The sequence below is a fragment of the Pagrus pagrus genome (genome assembly GCF_965226575.1).
Source record: "Pagrus pagrus genome assembly, chromosome: 9".
Taxonomy (NCBI): domain Eukaryota; kingdom Metazoa; phylum Chordata; class Actinopteri; order Spariformes; family Sparidae; genus Pagrus; species Pagrus pagrus.
In genome coordinates this window covers 26779283-26798149 of record NC_140193.1, presented here as the reverse complement: position 1 = coordinate 26798149, position 18867 = coordinate 26779283, and the positions used below count along the sequence as shown (strand labels likewise).

General features: G+C 40.0%; 2 protein-coding genes across 2 annotated transcripts in view; one reads left to right on the top strand and one right to left on the bottom strand.

The window, feature by feature from the left end:
* cox17 (cytochrome c oxidase copper chaperone COX17) overlaps positions 1-18867 on the bottom strand; it is a 192135-nt gene that overhangs the window by 101587 nt on the left and 71681 nt on the right. The window lies entirely within an intron of this gene.
* xpo4 (exportin 4) overlaps positions 1-18867 on the top strand; it is a 64730-nt gene that overhangs the window by 10394 nt on the left and 35469 nt on the right. Inside the window, exons 5-7 of the mRNA XM_084361981.1 lie at positions 2497-2613; positions 2781-2934; positions 15201-15313. Coding sequence (XP_084218107.1) covers positions 2497-2613; positions 2781-2934; positions 15201-15313 — 384 coding nt within the window. The remainder of the gene's footprint in view (positions 1-2496; positions 2614-2780; positions 2935-15200; positions 15314-18867) is intronic.

Sequence of the window (18867 nt, the reverse complement as noted above, 5' to 3'; positions counted from 1 at the left end):
AAACAGGCTGCACCTTTGACATAGGACTAGGTTTTTGTTGGTCTATGGTGCTTTCACTTTCTGCTATCTCAATATATCTGCAATCAGTGTGCCTGACCACACTTCACTTTAGGACCAACACGCCCAGAGCGCACAGGTGGCCGCAAGCACATTTGCTATTTACACAACATGGGTGCTGGGCGTGAAAATGACAACTGCGTCGGTCCGACACTTGCTCTGTGCTGTGTGCCACTTTGCGCCAGGCACAAGATGGATAGAAAGCTCAGCCCTTTTGTCTAGATGCATGTTAAATTAAAAAGAAAAGAAAACTGTATCCTTATGGTTCAGAGAATAGACAGTTTATTCTGTTTTAACTGCACACTCACATGAAGACAGATAATTGATTGAATGTATCCTTAGTAGCTATCAACAGCTATTTTTTTTACATTATTTTAGTAAATAGGTGTGTGTTGGTGACTTTTAGGCCACTTTCCAGAAAATGACTTGAGATGTAAAAAACATTAAGAAGTGAATACAATTTTCCACCTTTTTTTTAAAGACTTTCCTTTAAAAAACTATGCTAGATATCAGAAAAAATGTATGGACTTAGCCATACAAACTACAGCAGCACATAAAATGGAGGTAGAAATGGTAGAACTGAAAAATAAATATTGTTCATAAAATTTGTGCTGCTGTGTTAGACGTAATATTTGTAAGTTTACATTAAAATAGGTGAAGTGTGGTTAAAACATTAACTGAGTTTTGACAGTTTAATGGTATTACTGGTATAACTTTTTTGTGACTCGCAGTAAACTGTGTCATCCAAGCCAAAGATGGTCAATGTGTTCTATTTTTCTCAGTAATCAGCTTTGTTCTACTCGTACTGAAGACATAAACAGACTCAAAACAGCCACCCAAGATCCAGTTGCAGATGAATACTAGAACTTGTGCAGTGTATTTCAGACACATGTAAAGCATGAGATAAAACTGGGTTTAAGCTTTGATATTTATTGTATTTTTGACTTGATGAACCACATTTATGTCCTGGTTACAAACTTCCTGCGTGGAAATCTGGCTCACACTACAGACAGCTCAATGTGAAAATAAAGAATGGCACAAAAGCCGTATCGGAAAAAGCTCTGGCATGTAAGGAGATGAAAGTGTAATAGTGAGTCCCTGTCTTCATTGCTAATGCACACAAATCATTTTTGTGTATCAATATTGTTAAAGGGCATTTTCATTATACCCTAATATTGGTGTTTGGTGCTGTGAACTGTTCAGGTGACCTTCTGGAAAAAAGATTAAGCCAAGTTGCAAAACTGAAGATGCAATATTTAAGATGTGCTGTGTATGACTCAGGAAACATTTAAGAAGCAAAATATTTGTAAAAATTGGCTTGACTTTTTCTCAGTGCTCCTCTGTATTATGAAACAAACTGGAACTCTCCTCTTAATCCAGTAGGTGGCACTATGTCTTTAGTTTCCCAAACCAAACCCTGAACCACAAAGGGGCAACTATGTACCATGGAGGGCTAAAAGCACTAGTTAAATCTTAATCACAGACTACAGCAGGTTTATTTCACGGATAAGGGTCCACAGAACCAGACAAGAGGAAGTGTTCAGTGGAGTCACCTCATGTCCTGTTTGTTTGGGCTGAAATCCTGCAACTATAGCCTTCATAAAGGACAATCATCCCTCAGTCTTCAGAATCATGACCACAGACGCCAAAGTCCTTTTACAGTTGGAAACTACATGACACATTTCCTGTAAAAATACTATGCATTCATGTTTTAAAAAATGTCTTAAAATTCATCAGTTAGTCAGTGAGTTAGCTTGTTTAGAGGGACGTTGACCTTTAATCTTCTCAGGAGATACACTTGAGAATGGGCTGTAGTAAGCCAAGAAGACTGATTCTGTCCGATGTACAGCTGTAATTAGTTGTTTGAATCATTTATCCAACAATACTGACAATATGAAGTACACAGTATACTCTATTACACTTTTGCGGTTAATGTTCAAAGAGGATTAATATGATTTACTGTTTTATACAGTAAACAATGCTTCATGAGACAGAAACCAGTTTCACTGTGACTTTAGAACGTCAGTACCATATAATCCTCACAAAAGAGAACAGAATGTTGTTGTAAAGATTTCATACTTATTTTGTTTTCTAACATCTTCACTGAGCTGTCTCACCACTAACCACAACTTGCTATAATGGTTTGCAGCTGTGAGCAGCTGCTCAATTCCCTTGTGCATTGCATTGTACATCAACCTCAAAAATCAAGCTGCACACTCTTTGTTTCAGTTTACTTAATTTTGTTGTTTTTCCAGTGTATCACTGACACATTCAGAACACTCTTGGATTAAGTATGTCGTATTTAATTGGGACAGCGTACCAGTCTCTCCATGTGAAGTAATTCAGGCTCCCTCTTTGGATCTTTAGTCATGCTTGACCATCAGTATTACTCTTTGTGTAACATTTGACTTGTGTGATCACACAACCCTCTCTTCTTAGCAAACACTGGCCTGCTCCATCCTCACCGCCCTGCTCAGTGAGTTCTCCAGCTCCAGTAAGACAAGCAGCATCGGCCTCAGCATGGAGTTTCACGGCAGCTGCAAGCGTGTGTTCCAGGTTTGTTCCCCACCTCACCACCTATTTGTGTTTCATGAAGGAGCGATTGCTATTCCCTGTTCTTTTTTTCTGATTAACTCACAGTTAACGGCTTTTCCAATCATGCGTTACTTTTTCTTCCAAAATTCATTCATCTTTCTCTTCATCCATCTCTCCCTCACTTCCAGGAGGAGGGCCTGCGTCAGATCTTTATGTTGACCATGGAGGTGCTGCAGGAGTTCAGCCGCAGAGAAAACCTGAACGCCCAGATGTCGTCTGTCTTCCAGCGCTACCTGTCTCTGGCCAACCAGGTCCTCAGCTGGAACTTCCTGCCGCCAAATTATATCCTTTCTTCGTCAGAGGCTGAGAGGGATTAAGACACCCGGTGAGGTTAGGACAATGAATTTGACTATTTCTCAATCTTGACACATGATTGGATAAATTCTGGTGAGGGTAAACGGGTCAGTCCTAGTTATCAACATAACTACACATTAGGTCTATTTCTCATGTGGAGTATTTACGACTAGTTGGGGACAGAATAAAATCTTAAAACTCAGACAATCCCACTGGTCTTTTGTGTGTAGTTTTATCCATCACTTGTATTGGTTTGGGATTTTAATTAGGATTTATTTGCTGAAATCTGGCACCATGACTTTGTTACGATCAACATTCCAACAGAATACAGTTGTATAAGAAAACAAAAGCAGTTTAGTTTTCAGGTTAATTTCTCTATTTTCCCCAAACATATTATCTAAACAACTTATTTGGAAGTTAATAAAAGTTTAATTATTAAGTTCTGTTCACAGTTTTAGAACCTTTTTCACTGTTTATCTTTGAAGTGAAGTTAAAAAAAAATCAGCAAACATTTTGTTTGTAATGTTGCTCACAAATAATTTTTGATGATGAAATGCAGATGTGTCATCCCACCTCTTGTGTTGCTTAGCCCAGTGGACCTAATGTAATCATGCTGGCTTGTAAAGCATCTGTCGCTGTGCTGGTCCAGAGTACAAAAATAAGGTTGTAAAAAGGTTTGTGTAGGAAAATGAAAGTAGGTATGTAAGATAAATCTGTTTTCTACCCTTTAGAAAAACTGCAGAGCTGTTAGTTTTATTGCAGGTTTGAAGAAGAGGGTCGTGTTGGGGTTATAAATCAAAGTCATTAGAATGACCCCCCATGGTACTTTGTATTTGTCTACCCGTTACATACTTATTTGTGTGACTATAGATGAGTTTTTAGATAAGTGTATATGAGTATGCATTGTCCCTATAATGGCTCATTCTCTGTGTGTGTGTTTGTGTGTGGCACTACAAATATGTAAAACCCAGGAATGCATATCTGTCCATCGGTTTGCTTTATAGTTATCTCTTGTGCACACGTCCATATTGTTTCTGCAGTTGGCCGCATTGTTGAGCGAACTGAGGCTTTTGTGTGTGTCTGTGTGTTTGTGCGTGCACGGCCGGGCTCATTACGCCCTAAATCCCAACCAGCCTGGCATCCTCTCTGCCTGTCTGAGGGGATCTGGAGTGGCGCTTGCTGCCAGCCAGGGCCATGTATCACTTTCAAAGAGGTGTCTGTGTGTCCATCTCCGTATCATTCCAGCGGCCCACCACCCCCGCCTTGGCTTGTTGAGGCTCCCCTTGGTATGCCTGGCACGCTCAGTTTGATATGTGTGTGTGTTCTCAAAGATGCACTTTGAAGTCCCCTGTGTGTGTGTGTGTGTGTTCTTAAAGGCACACTTTTCAGTAAGTCCTCTGTGTGTTAGTATCAGGTGTTACAATGAGTTTTCATACAGTTCATACATTCGGTGTATATGAAGCTAAGAAAACACTTACTGGGGACCTTTCAGGTTGGGGTTAAGGCAGGATACTTTGGGCTTGAAAATAATGTAAAGTAACTGAATATTAAATACTGTTTATTCAGTTACTGGGTTGTAACTGACTTCAGGTACTGGTTACTAAGGATTTTTTCTGTATTGATTTGGTTTGTTTTCATAGCACATACATTAAGATTATGGTTGCATAAATCAAGAAAATATAGAAATTTTCACCAGATATTTTGCTGTACCATTTACACTGTACAGCTGGAACTTTGAAGTGTGTATTAGGCCATTGTGGGCAACGATGAAATAATGCAGTGAGCGGGACTGCCTTGAATGGAAGATGGTTGGCATCACCCATCCCTAACTGCCCATCCAATCTCCAGTGTATTAAGAGGAGGTTAGTGTGATATAAACTCTCTAGTCTCTCTAAATGCTAGTTCAGCCCCCATAACATTAATTTTCTTTTAACTAGATGTTACATGTCACAGCAGGGCTGGGAAAACTGGCCTTAGAACAATATTGTGATATTTGTAGGCCACATCACTTCTGATAGGCCTGTGCACAAAATCTAATATCAAGATATTTCGACCAAATCCCTCAATATCAAAATTGTGACTATTGCTTTCACAGAATATAAACACAATGAGGTTTTTTGATCTATAATCATCAGTAATGTTGACATAATGACTAAGTGGGTGAAGACAAGTTTTAGAACAAGTAGAACAGTCTGGTAAGTTCAGAAAATGACATCACTTTACTGTAATGCAGCCTTTAAAACTAGGAAAAGACGACATTTATGGCAATCACCATATGACCATATCCAAGATCTAACACCATATATAGCCTTGTGTGTTATATCAATGGTATAATATTAATATATTGCCCAGCCCTGACTATTACACTGTTCACTTTACCTTAAATGTAATATCAATTTTACTTTTGTACTTAAATTTTTTAGATTTTCACACTGTGGCTGTCTGCAACCTGAAATAGAAAATCATTAAGTTCCTGTGAATGATTGTGAAGCAAAGATAGCTGGATCATTCATTGATAAAATAAGGCCTCCCGGTGGCACTAGTTGCCTGAAAATAGAGCTGTATATCTCTGGTTTCTTCTTGTTGAGTTGTCACAAATGTTAAATGGATGTCTCAGGCCATAGAAATAGCGCATGAATTCTCAAATCAAGAGGTATTCTCCTTGAAACTCTGTGTGCATGTGAGTGTATGTAAACCTACAAGTGTGTTGGCTGTTGTTGAAAAGGAGAACAGATTGATGAAGAGCATCGGGAGGCCTGAACGAGTGCGGCCGCCTGTCTGCAAGTGTCACAACACGACTGTGCGTGTGTGATGCGTCGCAAATGTCCAGTTTGCCAGCGTGGGTACCAGGGGGCCTCTCCTTAATTGCATGGCTGACAGCCACCGCCTTTCAAACACGAATACACACACTCCTCAACCGGCTCAAAGACCCTTTTTAAAAAGCCTCCCTCCCTTTGACGAACCGAGCGGCATGCATGTCATCTGTCCTCGCCGTCGTCTGAACCTCCCGGCCCCTTCAGCTCCGGTGTCATCTGTTGGAGGCACACTCCCCGGGCGTCTGTACGACACTGTGTCACTCCACACTGGGCTTGACTCCGTCCAGGGTCGCGGTCAGGCCTCCAGGCTGCGGCGGCAGTCAGGTGCTGTAAATGGCTGTCCGAGCTGACAGATAGATCACCGTCTGTCCCTGCCGCCTCCAATCTGCCGGATCAGTCTGCATATCTAGGTCCTCTTGATGTAGTTAAAATGCGTTTTGCTATGTGAGGGAATCTCTAAATTCATCTGTCGTATGTCTTGCTATAAAAGCCAGTGGCGCTTTGGACCCATTTAGTTTTCTTCCATCTGTTCTTTCTTCACTACAGAGGAATGTGTAAATTTCATGGTGTATCAGCTCACTGAAACTCATATTAAAGCATGGCCTTCAGCACCTCTTTGACCGAGACACTTCTGTCTCGTACTTGTTTTGAAATTATGCACTTTATCATAACGGTGGAAGACAGACCTGCTTCAATTTTTTTATAGTTTGAGCTAAGAAAAAATAAACAGTATTAACTTCTCTGAGCAACAATGACCCCCAGCAGCCTTGTACGGAGATATTCTTGTGCTGAAGAGATGACTGTCAGCCTAACACTCGCCTCGACCGGCATCAGTATTCTCATTAACTGTTCAGAAGTCAATTTATTGGCATTTTGGCCCTCAGGTTAAGGTTAGAGTTTGGAGTGTGTAAGCTGATGCTGGATGTTTGCCTTGGCCCTGACCTGTATGAGAATCTTCAACTACTGCTGTCTAAACACAGGTTGGAGGGTCTGTCGAAAGATGAGTAATATGCTGATGGATACTGTGATGGCGCATGTATTTTCTGAGATTTAAAGCAGATACTTTGTTTGACTGAATTAACTTAAAAGTATTTTTCTGGATTATATTAAGATAGAGAACAATGTTGTTGTGTTGTTGCAGTGATTCAAACATGTGGTGGCATAATTGATGGTTTAATTCAGTAGTGGGAGAATTAATGACAACTGCTGTCTAAACAGATGGGGGGGCCAAACAGTAGAAGGAAATGTGAAAGGAAAGGAGGGGGGGGGGGGGTCAGTGAGGAGGTATTTCTGGACTGTTATTTCACATGGCGAGGCTGTAGGGGAGACTTAAGGCAGGATATATCACTTAAACCCTACCACGCGCCTTAGCATAGCGCTGCGCTCTTCCCAAGGCCGCTGCCAGACGCTCAGCCAGTCTTCCTGTGCAGCGGGTCCATCCTCAGTCAGGATCAACTATAATGAATAGAGGATACACAAGAAGCTCGCTAATCCACAATCATCAGCCACGAAGGTCGTTCAGGCCTGCAAAATGTTCAGATTGTTGAGATTATCTACTTAAAGTGGTCATGAAAATACTATCGAATAGATCTGTGAAGTGCTGACGAAAGAGGAGCTGAGAATATGACATTCGAAGTTGGGTTTCATTTTGTTGTAGAGAGGCTTAATAAACTGGGGGGTTGCAACATTTAGTCTATTTATTACAAATCACACACGCTCTTCATTTGTTAACCACCAAAAACCATTCAGTTGGGAGGTTATGTTTTCACTCATGTCCGGTTGGTTGGTTTGTCAGCAGGATTACATGAAAACTACTGCAGAGATTTCCACTAAACCTGGGTGGAACCAGAATAGACCTTATTAACTTTCGGTGTAGATCCAGGTACAGGGACAGATACAGGAACTTTTTCCCACTTTCTCTATTATAACATTCTTGACATTTTCATTAGTTTCTCAGGGAATAATGCATTGATCTTGATGAAAAAAAATCAGCTGTATTTAGGTGGCTGGTATCTGTAAGGGAGTACAAAGGGCCTTGGCGGAGGTATGCACTCTACTGCCATACTATTTTGTTTTTTGTTTTATTGCTGTTGCAGGCATCTGTCATTTTCTTGGAGTATTTAAAGTGTATTAGATACCTTTAAAACTTGCCTCTGAGTACACAAAAGAGAGGGGTAAAAAAATAGAGAGAATTGGGGGAAACTTTAAATGAAATGGGAACTGACCAACAACAAAACATTAAGAACAAGAAAAAAATAACTAACTATGTAGAAAGATGGGACGTGTGTATTGCAATGGTCTTGAACTATATAATATTTAGAATTCAGTTAAGAAAACGTGCCAGCACATTGACATGATCCTTTTTAGCCAAACTGTGTGTAACCCAGATGTCGGTTGTTCGGTCCATTGCTTTGCTACAGACTGAAATGTTATAAAAAAGTATTGCTATGAAATTTTGTACCAAAATGTATGGTCCTGACCCAAGGCGATGGATCTCACTGTCTTTGGTGAAGAGTTTAATGTGTAGTATGCAGTCTAATGTCTTGACAAAGATTTTATAGTTATTTTACTTGTAAGGCTGCAAAATACGGTAATATTTTGACAGAATTGAATACGGTGAAATAAGTCAGAATTCTGAGCAATAATGAAGAACTGATTATTTTTCTTTCTTGTTTTTACATTGGCCCTAATCATCTTCCGTAGATAAACGATAGTGGGAATGATAACCTTTCCATCACAATTTTCAGTTTTTCCGGGGAAAGAAAGCAAAATCATGATGAGGTGACACGTTTTGGGGTCTGTATCAAACAAACATGGTTTCTTACATCTGGAGAACAAGATTTGTAAGTCAGGACATCTCTGCAGCACTACATTACTTCATTATATTCTGTTGTGTCACACATTTTACCTTTATCAACGAACTACAGCTTCTGCAAATTGGATCTTACACTTGGCCATTGTGATTTTTAAAATATAATACATTTTAATATTTTGATTAATTGTGCAGCCCTGATTCTTTGGGTGATCCATTGACTTTTCATCCAGCACCCTCACATGGTCAAAATTCTTACTTGTGCAATGAAACAACTCAACATTTACTTGACAGATGTGCACAAAATTGAGCACAAAACTTTCCGAGTCCGAATCAAGTCAGAATTTTATTTTGTCCAGTACTTTGGTTTATGATCATACAGCTGTCAAAACTAAAACTAAAGACAGTCCCATCAGCCTCAGCTATGCTGTTTACTGCTAGTTAGAAACATGCTAACTGGCTAAATTAAGACACTGAACATAGTAAACATTATTCCTGCTAAATATTAGCATGTTTGTGTTGTCATTTTGTGCGTGTTAGCATGCTGACGTTAGCATTTAGCACAAAGTACAGCTGTGTATGAGTGTGACCTCAGAGCTGCGAGCATGGCTGCTGACTTTGAGTCCTGCTAATAGAAGGGTGCTGACAAAGTGACAAATCAAATCTGCAAAGGCGCTGACTAAGATGTCTGAAAAATCTTGGTGGAGTATAATTAATAGCTAGTCAATCTTTGTTAGCATGTGGTAACAAAATGAGCAAACCCTGAAAGATGACGAAATGAAAATGTTGTCGTTGACATATTGTTGTTTGGTTTTGTGGTGCACATAATTCATCCTCTCTTGTATATTCAGAAAGGCTCAGCCCACATTTGCTGTTTTGTAGTCATGTGGTTAGTTTATGCTTAGCAACGCTCACTGAATTATAGCCCATGAAGGAAAGAATGATGTTTTTTTTATTGCAGCTATGTTCCCTTATGCTTTGAAGAAGAGAGCCATGCAGTGATGCACAGTACCTGGGCTAAGGTTCACATGCTAGACCATAAATTCTAGATGGCCAGGTGTCTGTCACTGATGTGGAGCTGATAATAGTCTGTTTGCTTTGCTCAAAATAAATAGAATCAGGGCAGGAAATTAAACTTGAAATGCTGGTCGTTTCTCTGCCGAAGTAACTGGTGGATCAGACAAACTTACCAGCAGCAGCTTTATTGGCATTTGACCGCTGGCTGCTGTTAATCAAGGTATTACAATCAGTGTTAATGTGTCCGTCTGGCTGTGAATTTGGCAACTGCATGTGAGAACCAGGGGTGTGTGAATCTCTTCACTCGTGTTTGATTGAAACTCTTGCGGTCAGTACATTTGGTGTGTATTAGGCCTGTCGATTGTGTTTCTGTGTGTGTGCCTGCTTATCTGTCAGTCCGTCTTGTCTTTCCAGTGGAAAATTGACGTGTCACATTAGTTATTCTTGAGCCTGCTGGAAGGGTTGAGATAGTAGCAGGTGATGTCTTTTAAAAACCCACCAAACCACAGCCACATGTCCTAGTCACTCCGCGCACATTACTCATCCTGGAGGCATGTACACCACACACACACACACACACACACACACACACACACACACACACACACACACACACACACTCACTCACATGCAGTCCATCTTTTTCTTTTTTTGAAGCGGAGTGGATAGCACAGTAAATTCACTTGTCAACTCAGCGAGTACATTTTTCTCAGAAATCAAAGGCTTGAACTCAAACTAAGTGAAGACTTTATAATCAGGAGAAGCAGTTTAAACTGCCAGGTCAGCTGTCAACTTTTTCATGATGGTAATAGTGAGAATTGTAAGAAAACAGTCAGGATTTCTATGACTCAGTCGTGATGTTGCATGTAGTGTGTGTTTATTTAAAAACCCAGGGAACACATATGACGTAATAACAGGTGAAAGGTTGAATAATTACCCCATTACACAGAAATACCTTAGTACAGGTTAATCACCTCTATGTGCTCAATGTATCTTTAATGCAGCAGTAAGTAGTGTGTATTTACTTTTGTGTGTCATTTTCTGGTTGTCTTGATGATAAATTGATTTTTTTTGGTTTAGTTTTTTTTTTGACATGACTGTTATGTTGCTTTCCCCCCAACTCTCCTGTAAGCTGTTTTAAAGACAAAGTTGTCTTATCTCAGAAACACCTGCTTTTATCACAATATTCCTTCAGTATTTTCACATTCTGTGATTTAGTTTTATTTATTTTATCAAAAAGTTTGGAAGTCTTTTTTTTGTTACTGCCTATTCATGAACACTTTTCACATTATAAGGACAGTAAGCAAAACACAAACACATGTGAGTGATCAGTAAATCAAGGCAGATTTGTCTCATGTAAAATAGTTCTGAAAAGTCAGTCTCATTGGTCCCAGGTTTTTAAGCAAGTGCTTTGTTTTGGCCTTTTTAATTGCTGCCAGGACTTTTTCTTAGGCTGGTGGTTACCATCTTAGCCCATCAGGGATATTTCTAAGGTAGAGAGGAAGAATGTTGTACTGATTCTGAAATCCAGAGCTTTTGAGATGACGCTTCTCTCCAGACAGTCTAAATAAAGAAAAAAGACCAGAAAACATGAGCATGATAGACCATGTCTATCACCTCCACACATTCCCTCCAGAAAGTTTGGAAGTCTCAAATATGATTTGTGTATTCTTGGTGTGCATTTCTACTGTTAATTTAAAATATATTTTAATTCATGTTGATGAAACTTTTTCCCCTGATGCAGAGCATTCTTATCTTTATGGTGTCACAACCTGTCAGACCCAGTTTACATCTCTGTCCGGCTGTGTAAAATAGTTGAAGTAGCTGTGTAGTTATCATTCCTGAGGTCTCTTGTGAGTTTGTCTCAGTCATATGATCTTTAGGAGGGTTTGTACAACCTCTGTCACTGAGGTGGTCCCTCCCTGTGGAGACGGCCTCCGTCTGCAGGACTTGGTTGTTCAGTCCCACTTGTTGCAGGATCCAAAACGCACCCACTGCTCATTTCTTCTCTTGTGCCTCTCTTTGTCCTCGTGTTACATTTGTCTGTCTTGTGACAAAGGGATTTGCAAGATAAAAGCTAGCTATGTGACGTATTTATTTAGTTTTATGCAATCGGCATCAAGACACATTAAAGTTAGAGTTCAGAAGTACTTAAATGCAAGTGAAAGAGGGAAACAAACCAAGCCTAAAAAAAAACCTCAGGATGTTTTCACAGTAATAAAAAGTTAAACCCTGGTATAAAACAAATAAACATGAACTTGGTCATACTGCAGCACCCTCCTCACTTATTCCGATCTCTTTCTCATTCCTTTTCGCTTCAGAAAGGTTCAGTTAGAGGTCTTCTGCCTCACCACGACTATTTTTAACGAGGCCTGAAAGCCAAGCGCTGGACACACGCACACATACACACACACACACAATCTCACAGACCCTTAGACAGGTGCCAACTTTTGTGCCGAAAAGTGTGGTGTGTTGTGGTGGGGTGTGTGCATGGGGAGTGACTGTGGGCTGGTGTCGGAGGAATGCGTGACCTCGCCGGCCTCTGCCGCTGTTTGGCTTTGATCAAACATTCCTCTAGAAGTTTCCTCCTTCTGCTGTCACAGAGCCACGGGCCAGTGATACGGTCTGTGTGTGTTTTTATGTGTTTTGTGTGTGTGTGTGTGTGTGTGGATGATAGAAGACAGAGAGAAGGAGAGTGTCATTTTCTTTTATTTCATTTTATTTTTCAAGCAAAAGGAAACTTGTACAGTCTAGAATATGGAAAGAAAACCTACACAGATAAATTATTATTATTATTATCATGGTTGTCGTACAAGAATTTGGTTGTTATAAAAGTTTTGGTCAATATCCTGCATAGGAGACAATAAAATATTCCATGCGTGTGTTAAATCCATAAAACTCCACTGATCTTCCAGTGGTTGGTCAGTACTAACTGCTGCTGTGCAGCCAAACATAGTTGAAACCCAAAGAACTTTATTCTACTTTTATTTGAGATTCCACAGGTTCCAAATATACCAAATAAATCAATGTGAGAAACATACTATGTATAAAATGATTCAGGGTATCTAAAATATTTCAGTTGGATTTGAAGGCGAAACCATCAAACAAATGTGGTTTGAAGTAGAGCTGAAACAATGAATCCATAGTTGATCAGAAGATTTTATTCTGCACCTATTTTAATAAGCAGTTAATCCTCTATCTTCATACTTCTCAATTTTGATGATTTACTGATTTACTTTGTAGATTGAGTCTTGGACTTTTGGACAGACAAGACATTTGAAAACATCATTTTGGACTTAAGGAAATTGTAATGGCCATTATTCACTATTTTCTAACATTTTACAGACCAAACAATTGATCTGAAAAATAATGTGCATATAAATCGACAATGAAAGTAACTCATAGTTAATTGGTTAACAAAGAGTCTTGGTGAATGAGGGGACGAGTGTCTCAGATTGTAAAAATGTCCAGAGAGTTTGTTTTATTGAGACTCAGATGAGCGAGTATTGGGCCCCTTTCACACTGACACCCGCCAACATCTGGCTTTTGCCTTAAATGTAATTTGTTCATTCACGCCCACGTCAGCTGACTCTGCAGTAGTCACCGATGTTTATCGGCTCCAGCTCAGATTGGCACCTGGGTGGACACACTTATTTTCGCCACTCGTCAGGCGTGATGCTATGACGTGTGTTGAAGTCAAGGACACTGGCTTGATCATACTTTTCCAAACGTCTCAGTTCAAGCAGCACTCCAACACCATTGAGTCAGCGCTGCGTTTGAAAAAGAGACTGAAGCAACAACAGTTACATTGAGAGTGGCTTCCATCTTACTACACAAACTAAAAACTGCGCATGTGCGACTCTCAACAAAGATGAGAAAGAATCAGCTCCGGACAAAACAATGTGTCTAATTCAGAATATTATTAACCCGTGTTCTGGATATAGTCCGACGAGGTGTATGATCTGCTACTTTCCACTGTTTTCCCAGCTCATTCGTGCTTCACAATCCCCTGTTTTTTAGCAGGTTTACCCATGTTTAAAAAAACTATACCAACTATAATTTTGATGTAAAAGTGGTATTAGAGAGGGGCTATGAAGAGAGAATTCTGATTGGTTGTTCTCTTGTGAGGTTAAAGTGAAGAGAGATTCTCTGTTTGTAATTCCCAAAAATAAAGTCAGGAAAGTGACATTCCAGAGAGGCAAAGTTGGACAAAAGCAGCAGAAGAATATCATGTGTTGATCCTTTGGGTATATTTATTTGTAATGCTGACAAATCTGCTGTCTTGTTTGAACATTAAGTCTTCATCAGGAGATTGTGTATGTTGGACAGGGACGAGAAGAGAAGCGCTGAACTCTTGATTGGTTCGTGTTTGTTAAGATGCTTTGATTGAGGAAAGAGTGTGTGTGTTGAAAGGAGGAGTGAGAAAATCCTGGTGTGGGAGAGTAGAAGGAGCTGTAATGAGGATTGTTCTCAGTGAGCTCAGGAAAAAGCACGCTGTGGGTGTGTTTGGGAGACTTGAATGAGGACAGGAAGCGCTGTGGCTGTGTGGGGAGAAAGTGTGTGTTGTGGGTTTGTGTAAAAGCTTGTTGTGGGTGCAGAGAAAGTCTTAAATAAGGAGCCTGTGTGTGTGTTGTGGGGGCACGGAGAAAGAGAGACTTGTTTGGGAGAAAGGAGCAAAGGGACGTTTGGAAAGCTGTTAAGATGAAAAGGTTTTTATAGTTTTTAAACAGTGTGGTTGTGTTGTGGGTTTAGAAAAAGTTTTAAATCAAGAGAAAGTGTTGTGTGTAGTCAAGGAGAGACAGCATCTTGTTAGGATAAAGACAAGGCATTTGGAAAGTCCCCAAGAGGGAAAATGGTGTTAAAGTGTAAGGAGAAAAGTCTTAGGTGAAGAATGTGTGCTACAGGGCAAAGAGACTGTCTTGCTTTGGTCTTGGAAAGCAGTCAGGAGAAGGGACGTAGTGATTGGCCAACAGAGGGGAAAGGGGGTGTTTCAGGGCAGTAAGGAGTCTTGAGGACGTCTTGCAGAGGAGTGGACAAAGAGGCAACGCAGAGTCTCGATTGGCTGCAGTGAGAGTGTGTCTTGAGGAAGCAGAGGAGAGAAATCTGAGTGTGCACAGCGAAGGAGTGCTGGTAGGAAGGGAGGTGAAGAAGAGGACAAGAAGAGAAGAGGGTGAAGATCGGAACGAGGCAAAGAGTTGGGGGTGAAAGGGAAAACAGGAGGAGAGGAAAAGTGGGCAAGAGGGTGAGAAAGAAGGCAAGGTTTTGTTTGTGGGTGAACACTGTGGCAGATGAAGAGCTGACGAGGTAGAAAGAGAAGAAAGGGAGGACAAGACAACAAAGCAACCACAGAGGGGAGGGTGAGAAAATAAAAAATAAAAGCTTTTGTGGAATAAAGATTAACAGAGTTAATGAGAGGGAGAGCTGGCTAACAAGTTTCTGCTGCCAAGACACACGAAACCAAAGACTCACACACAGAGACCAAAATACCCATTGAGAGGGAGCTTAGTGACAGGAGCTGGTGTTTTTGAGTGTGCCGCTCCTCCTCTTCCTCCTCCTTCTCCTCCTCCTCCTCTTCATGCTGGTGTTGGCCTTAACTGTCGTCGGGTCACTGGGGCGCCACTACATCGCCATGTTCGAGGCCACACAGAACGTCACGCTCAAGCCTACGGAGTCCTGGAGGGAAGCACTACTGGACACGCGCGTCATGGACCTCTTCTTCACAGTGAGTACCCTCCATCACTGATGTGTTCCTTCTTCTCAGAGTTTCTACAGGTTTGAAAAATGTCTCGCATTGCTTAAATCACACCTTAAAATTCTTACAACTTGTGTTCAGTTTAGTTTTTTCAGTTTTTGGTTTCTCACCCAAAGTTCAGGTCTTTATGTCTCACATGTTTCCATTAGTTTCCTTGTGTCCTGCTTTACCCTTTCTACTTCTTTTTTCTTCTTCTTCTGTTTTTTTCCTGACCTTAAGATGGTGGTTTATTTAGGATAAACAAAGAGAGACAGTTTGACTTTTCATGTTGGGCAGAGAACTCTCACTTGACCTCGTCTTTTTGGAGCACGCTGAGTTTTTACTAGTTCCGTGGGTTTTTCGGACGCACCATTAAATTGATTTATGGGTCCTTTGCAGTGGGGTTGTGTTATTGTTTTACTGTCCAGAGGACTGCCTGGTGGAGCAAATGTGTATTTTTGTGCAGTGACTGACTTGGTTGTTTAAAGAGGCGGCCCACGCTGGTTAAGCAAACGGTGTGGAAGAGGAGTGTGGAACAAACGGGTCAGCTGCTCCTCCATTCAGCATCCATCCAGACCGTCTGGCTGCCCATCGCCAGATACTGCTGCACTCCTCTGCCTTTCAGTTGCCTACTGCCATTTACTGATCCACTCCTTTAGCCTTTTACCTGTTTCACCACCACCTACATGACTCTGCAGCTATACCCTGTTACCGTCACACCAAACTAACTTTACTCTACAAACTGCTTGCACATTGCCGAATACTGGTCTACTCCCTTAGCCCTTTGTGCCCTGACACACTAAACGTTGAATAGCATTGGGCATCTTTGGCTAGTTGTATGATTCAGCATGCTGAGACTTATGTGATTTTGCTTAGATTAGTGAATCAGGGATTTGTGCATTTTCTTATTCTATCAGTTTATATTTTGGATAGATTTCCTCGAATATCATCGGCCACTTGCTATTGGTCATATTCTTGAGATTAATACAGGTGCTGGAAATCCTTGAAAGCACTTAAATTTTAGTGTGGTGTTAAAAATTGTTTGGATTTTGTACAAAGTGCTTGAAACTCTTTGGAATTGGTATTACTTTGAAAATACATGGCTTTATTTTAGCTCAGTCAGGTTATAGAAGTCTACTTACAGACAGGTAACACGTTTTAAACCATGAAACTTTCTGTGTTGTCCTTTAAACTGTCATCCCGCAGTAAAATGCTGTCACAGAACATAACTTTGGTTGTTGGCACAATCTGATTCAATCTGATTAAGTCAAATAATCATTTTGAGTGTATTTATATAGAACATAATTTACCACAGCTGCAAGGTGCTAGAAAGCTTAAAATGCCACTTGAAAATGCTTGAAAAGTGCTTTAATTTGACTTGACGGAAAAGATGTAGGAAGCCTGAGTCTTTGAATTGACAAGTGAAACCATGAACTTTAGAGACGACCCATCAGTCGGCCTTTTCTGACACCCATTGATTGAAGTCGTCTTGGTACTGCTTCTCTAATACTGAGAGATTAAATAAGTGCTTTGAATGACTATTCAATTTGTAAATCACTCTTAAAGGAAAGGTTTACCCAACAATTACAACCTAGTCAATGCCTTTGAAACTGTTTTTTGCTCATTTACAAAAACGTACTGGCTGGATTTGTGTTTTTTATTTTATTAGAATTTTTATTATTTATTAGAAAGTAGTGATGAATGATGGGTTCTTCGATTTGTAATAACTCTAGGTTTTTCATGTCTGTTGTTACGCTTGAAAAAGAACCTTGGAAAACCTGTTTCAATCATTTTATCCTGAACTATTTTGAACATCTATTGCTTTGTATTACTTTGTGACTTCATTGTATCTCTTCAGTTTGGATTATGCAGAGACATAAAAGACCAGCTTTAGGTCAGAGCCTTTTCTTTGAATATGGAAACATACTGAACAATTATTCAGTATTTTCAATAGAATCAAACTTAGAGCCTGACCAATATATCAGTATGCTGATATTGGCTTATCACCTATATATTAGTATCGATGTATATATTGTCGATATTGGCCAATGTGACTATAACTTTCTGGTTTTGAAGAACACAGTGAAAATGATGCTTGGGTTAATTTATAGTTACGTTTTGCGTGAAGTTTACTTTGTCAGTGCACTAAAATGTAATTTTAGCCAAAGTTTATTGTTAAACTGTATAATATCCTGCCTCCATTAAATATTTTTCTTGTAAGAGTTTGATAACCACATTTTAGGGATCATTGCAAAAACAATTCATATATTGGCCGATATGTCATTATCAGAACTTTTTACTTACTAATATCGGTATTGGCATTAACCCCAAAGACTGCAAATCATCAGGCTCTAGCAAACTCATTCCTCTACACTGCTATGAAACTTACAACAAAGTATCATGGCTGAGAAGGAAGTAATGGTCCAAAGCGTGGCTCCATTTCACAAATAAAATGAATTACAATAATTTGATCACATACTGCATCATCTCTAACTCTAAACAGTGTAGAAACAACAAAAAAGAGTCAACATGAATTATTTGAAAATGACATTAACTTTCACTTCATGTTGTCGTGCAGCTCAGTGATTTTTGGTTCAACACATGATTTTCATGTTGTGACTTTGTGGTATTAATTCTTTTGGTTAAATGTGTGCCATACCTCGGTAGACACTGTTTCCAGATGATGATTGATGGAGGTTGATGCTGCTGATTTAAAATGAAGACAAAATGAAGCTGCATGAAAAAAATCCACATTAGTTCATCACCAACTTTGAATGAGATTCTGTTTTGGTTAAGTACTTTTATACTGACATTATATACAAAAACAAAAAATCGTTAAACTGGTGAAGTAGTAGCTGTTTTGTTTCACAATCTGCAGGTGTTGATATGCAGCTTTTACCATCTTCGTGACTGATAATCATCCTTCATTTACCAACTATTTTCATGCACCTGAAAAAGTTTTCATGACTTTTCATGATGACAAAGCAATCACAAATAACTATAATTGTCACTAAACAGCGACTGTAATCAGAGGCTTGTTATACAAAGCACACAGGCCTAATCAGGGATTTGATTGGCCAGTTGCAGCAGTTTGACATGAATAAAAATGTTTGTCATTTTTCGGTCGGTTCTCTTTGCTGCTGGAATCTGCAGGATGTGTTTTGTGTTGGTTTCAGTTTTCATGCCTCAGTCTCATCTCTCGCGCTGGTATTTCTAGTAGCTCAACTGTTTGTTATTGTAAGGCTGCTGTGGCACTGTCAGCTGTCTGTGTGTGTCTGTGTGTGTGAGTGTGTTACAGCATCCTCCTGCTTGTGTTATGTGTATTTTAGTGTGTGTTGGTGCATATCTGTCTCTGTGGGATTGTGTCAATTTGAGTTTGTGGAGTGTATGTTTGTGTGTCTGTCTGCATGGATCTGTGTTGTGCCTTTGTGTGTGTTGTGCGTGTGTGTGTGTGTGTGTGTGTGTTTGTTTAATTGAATGCGGTCCTCTGCTATCTCAGCTGCTGTCTCCCCTCAGCTGCGAGGGGTAACAGGCTGGCCAGGGTA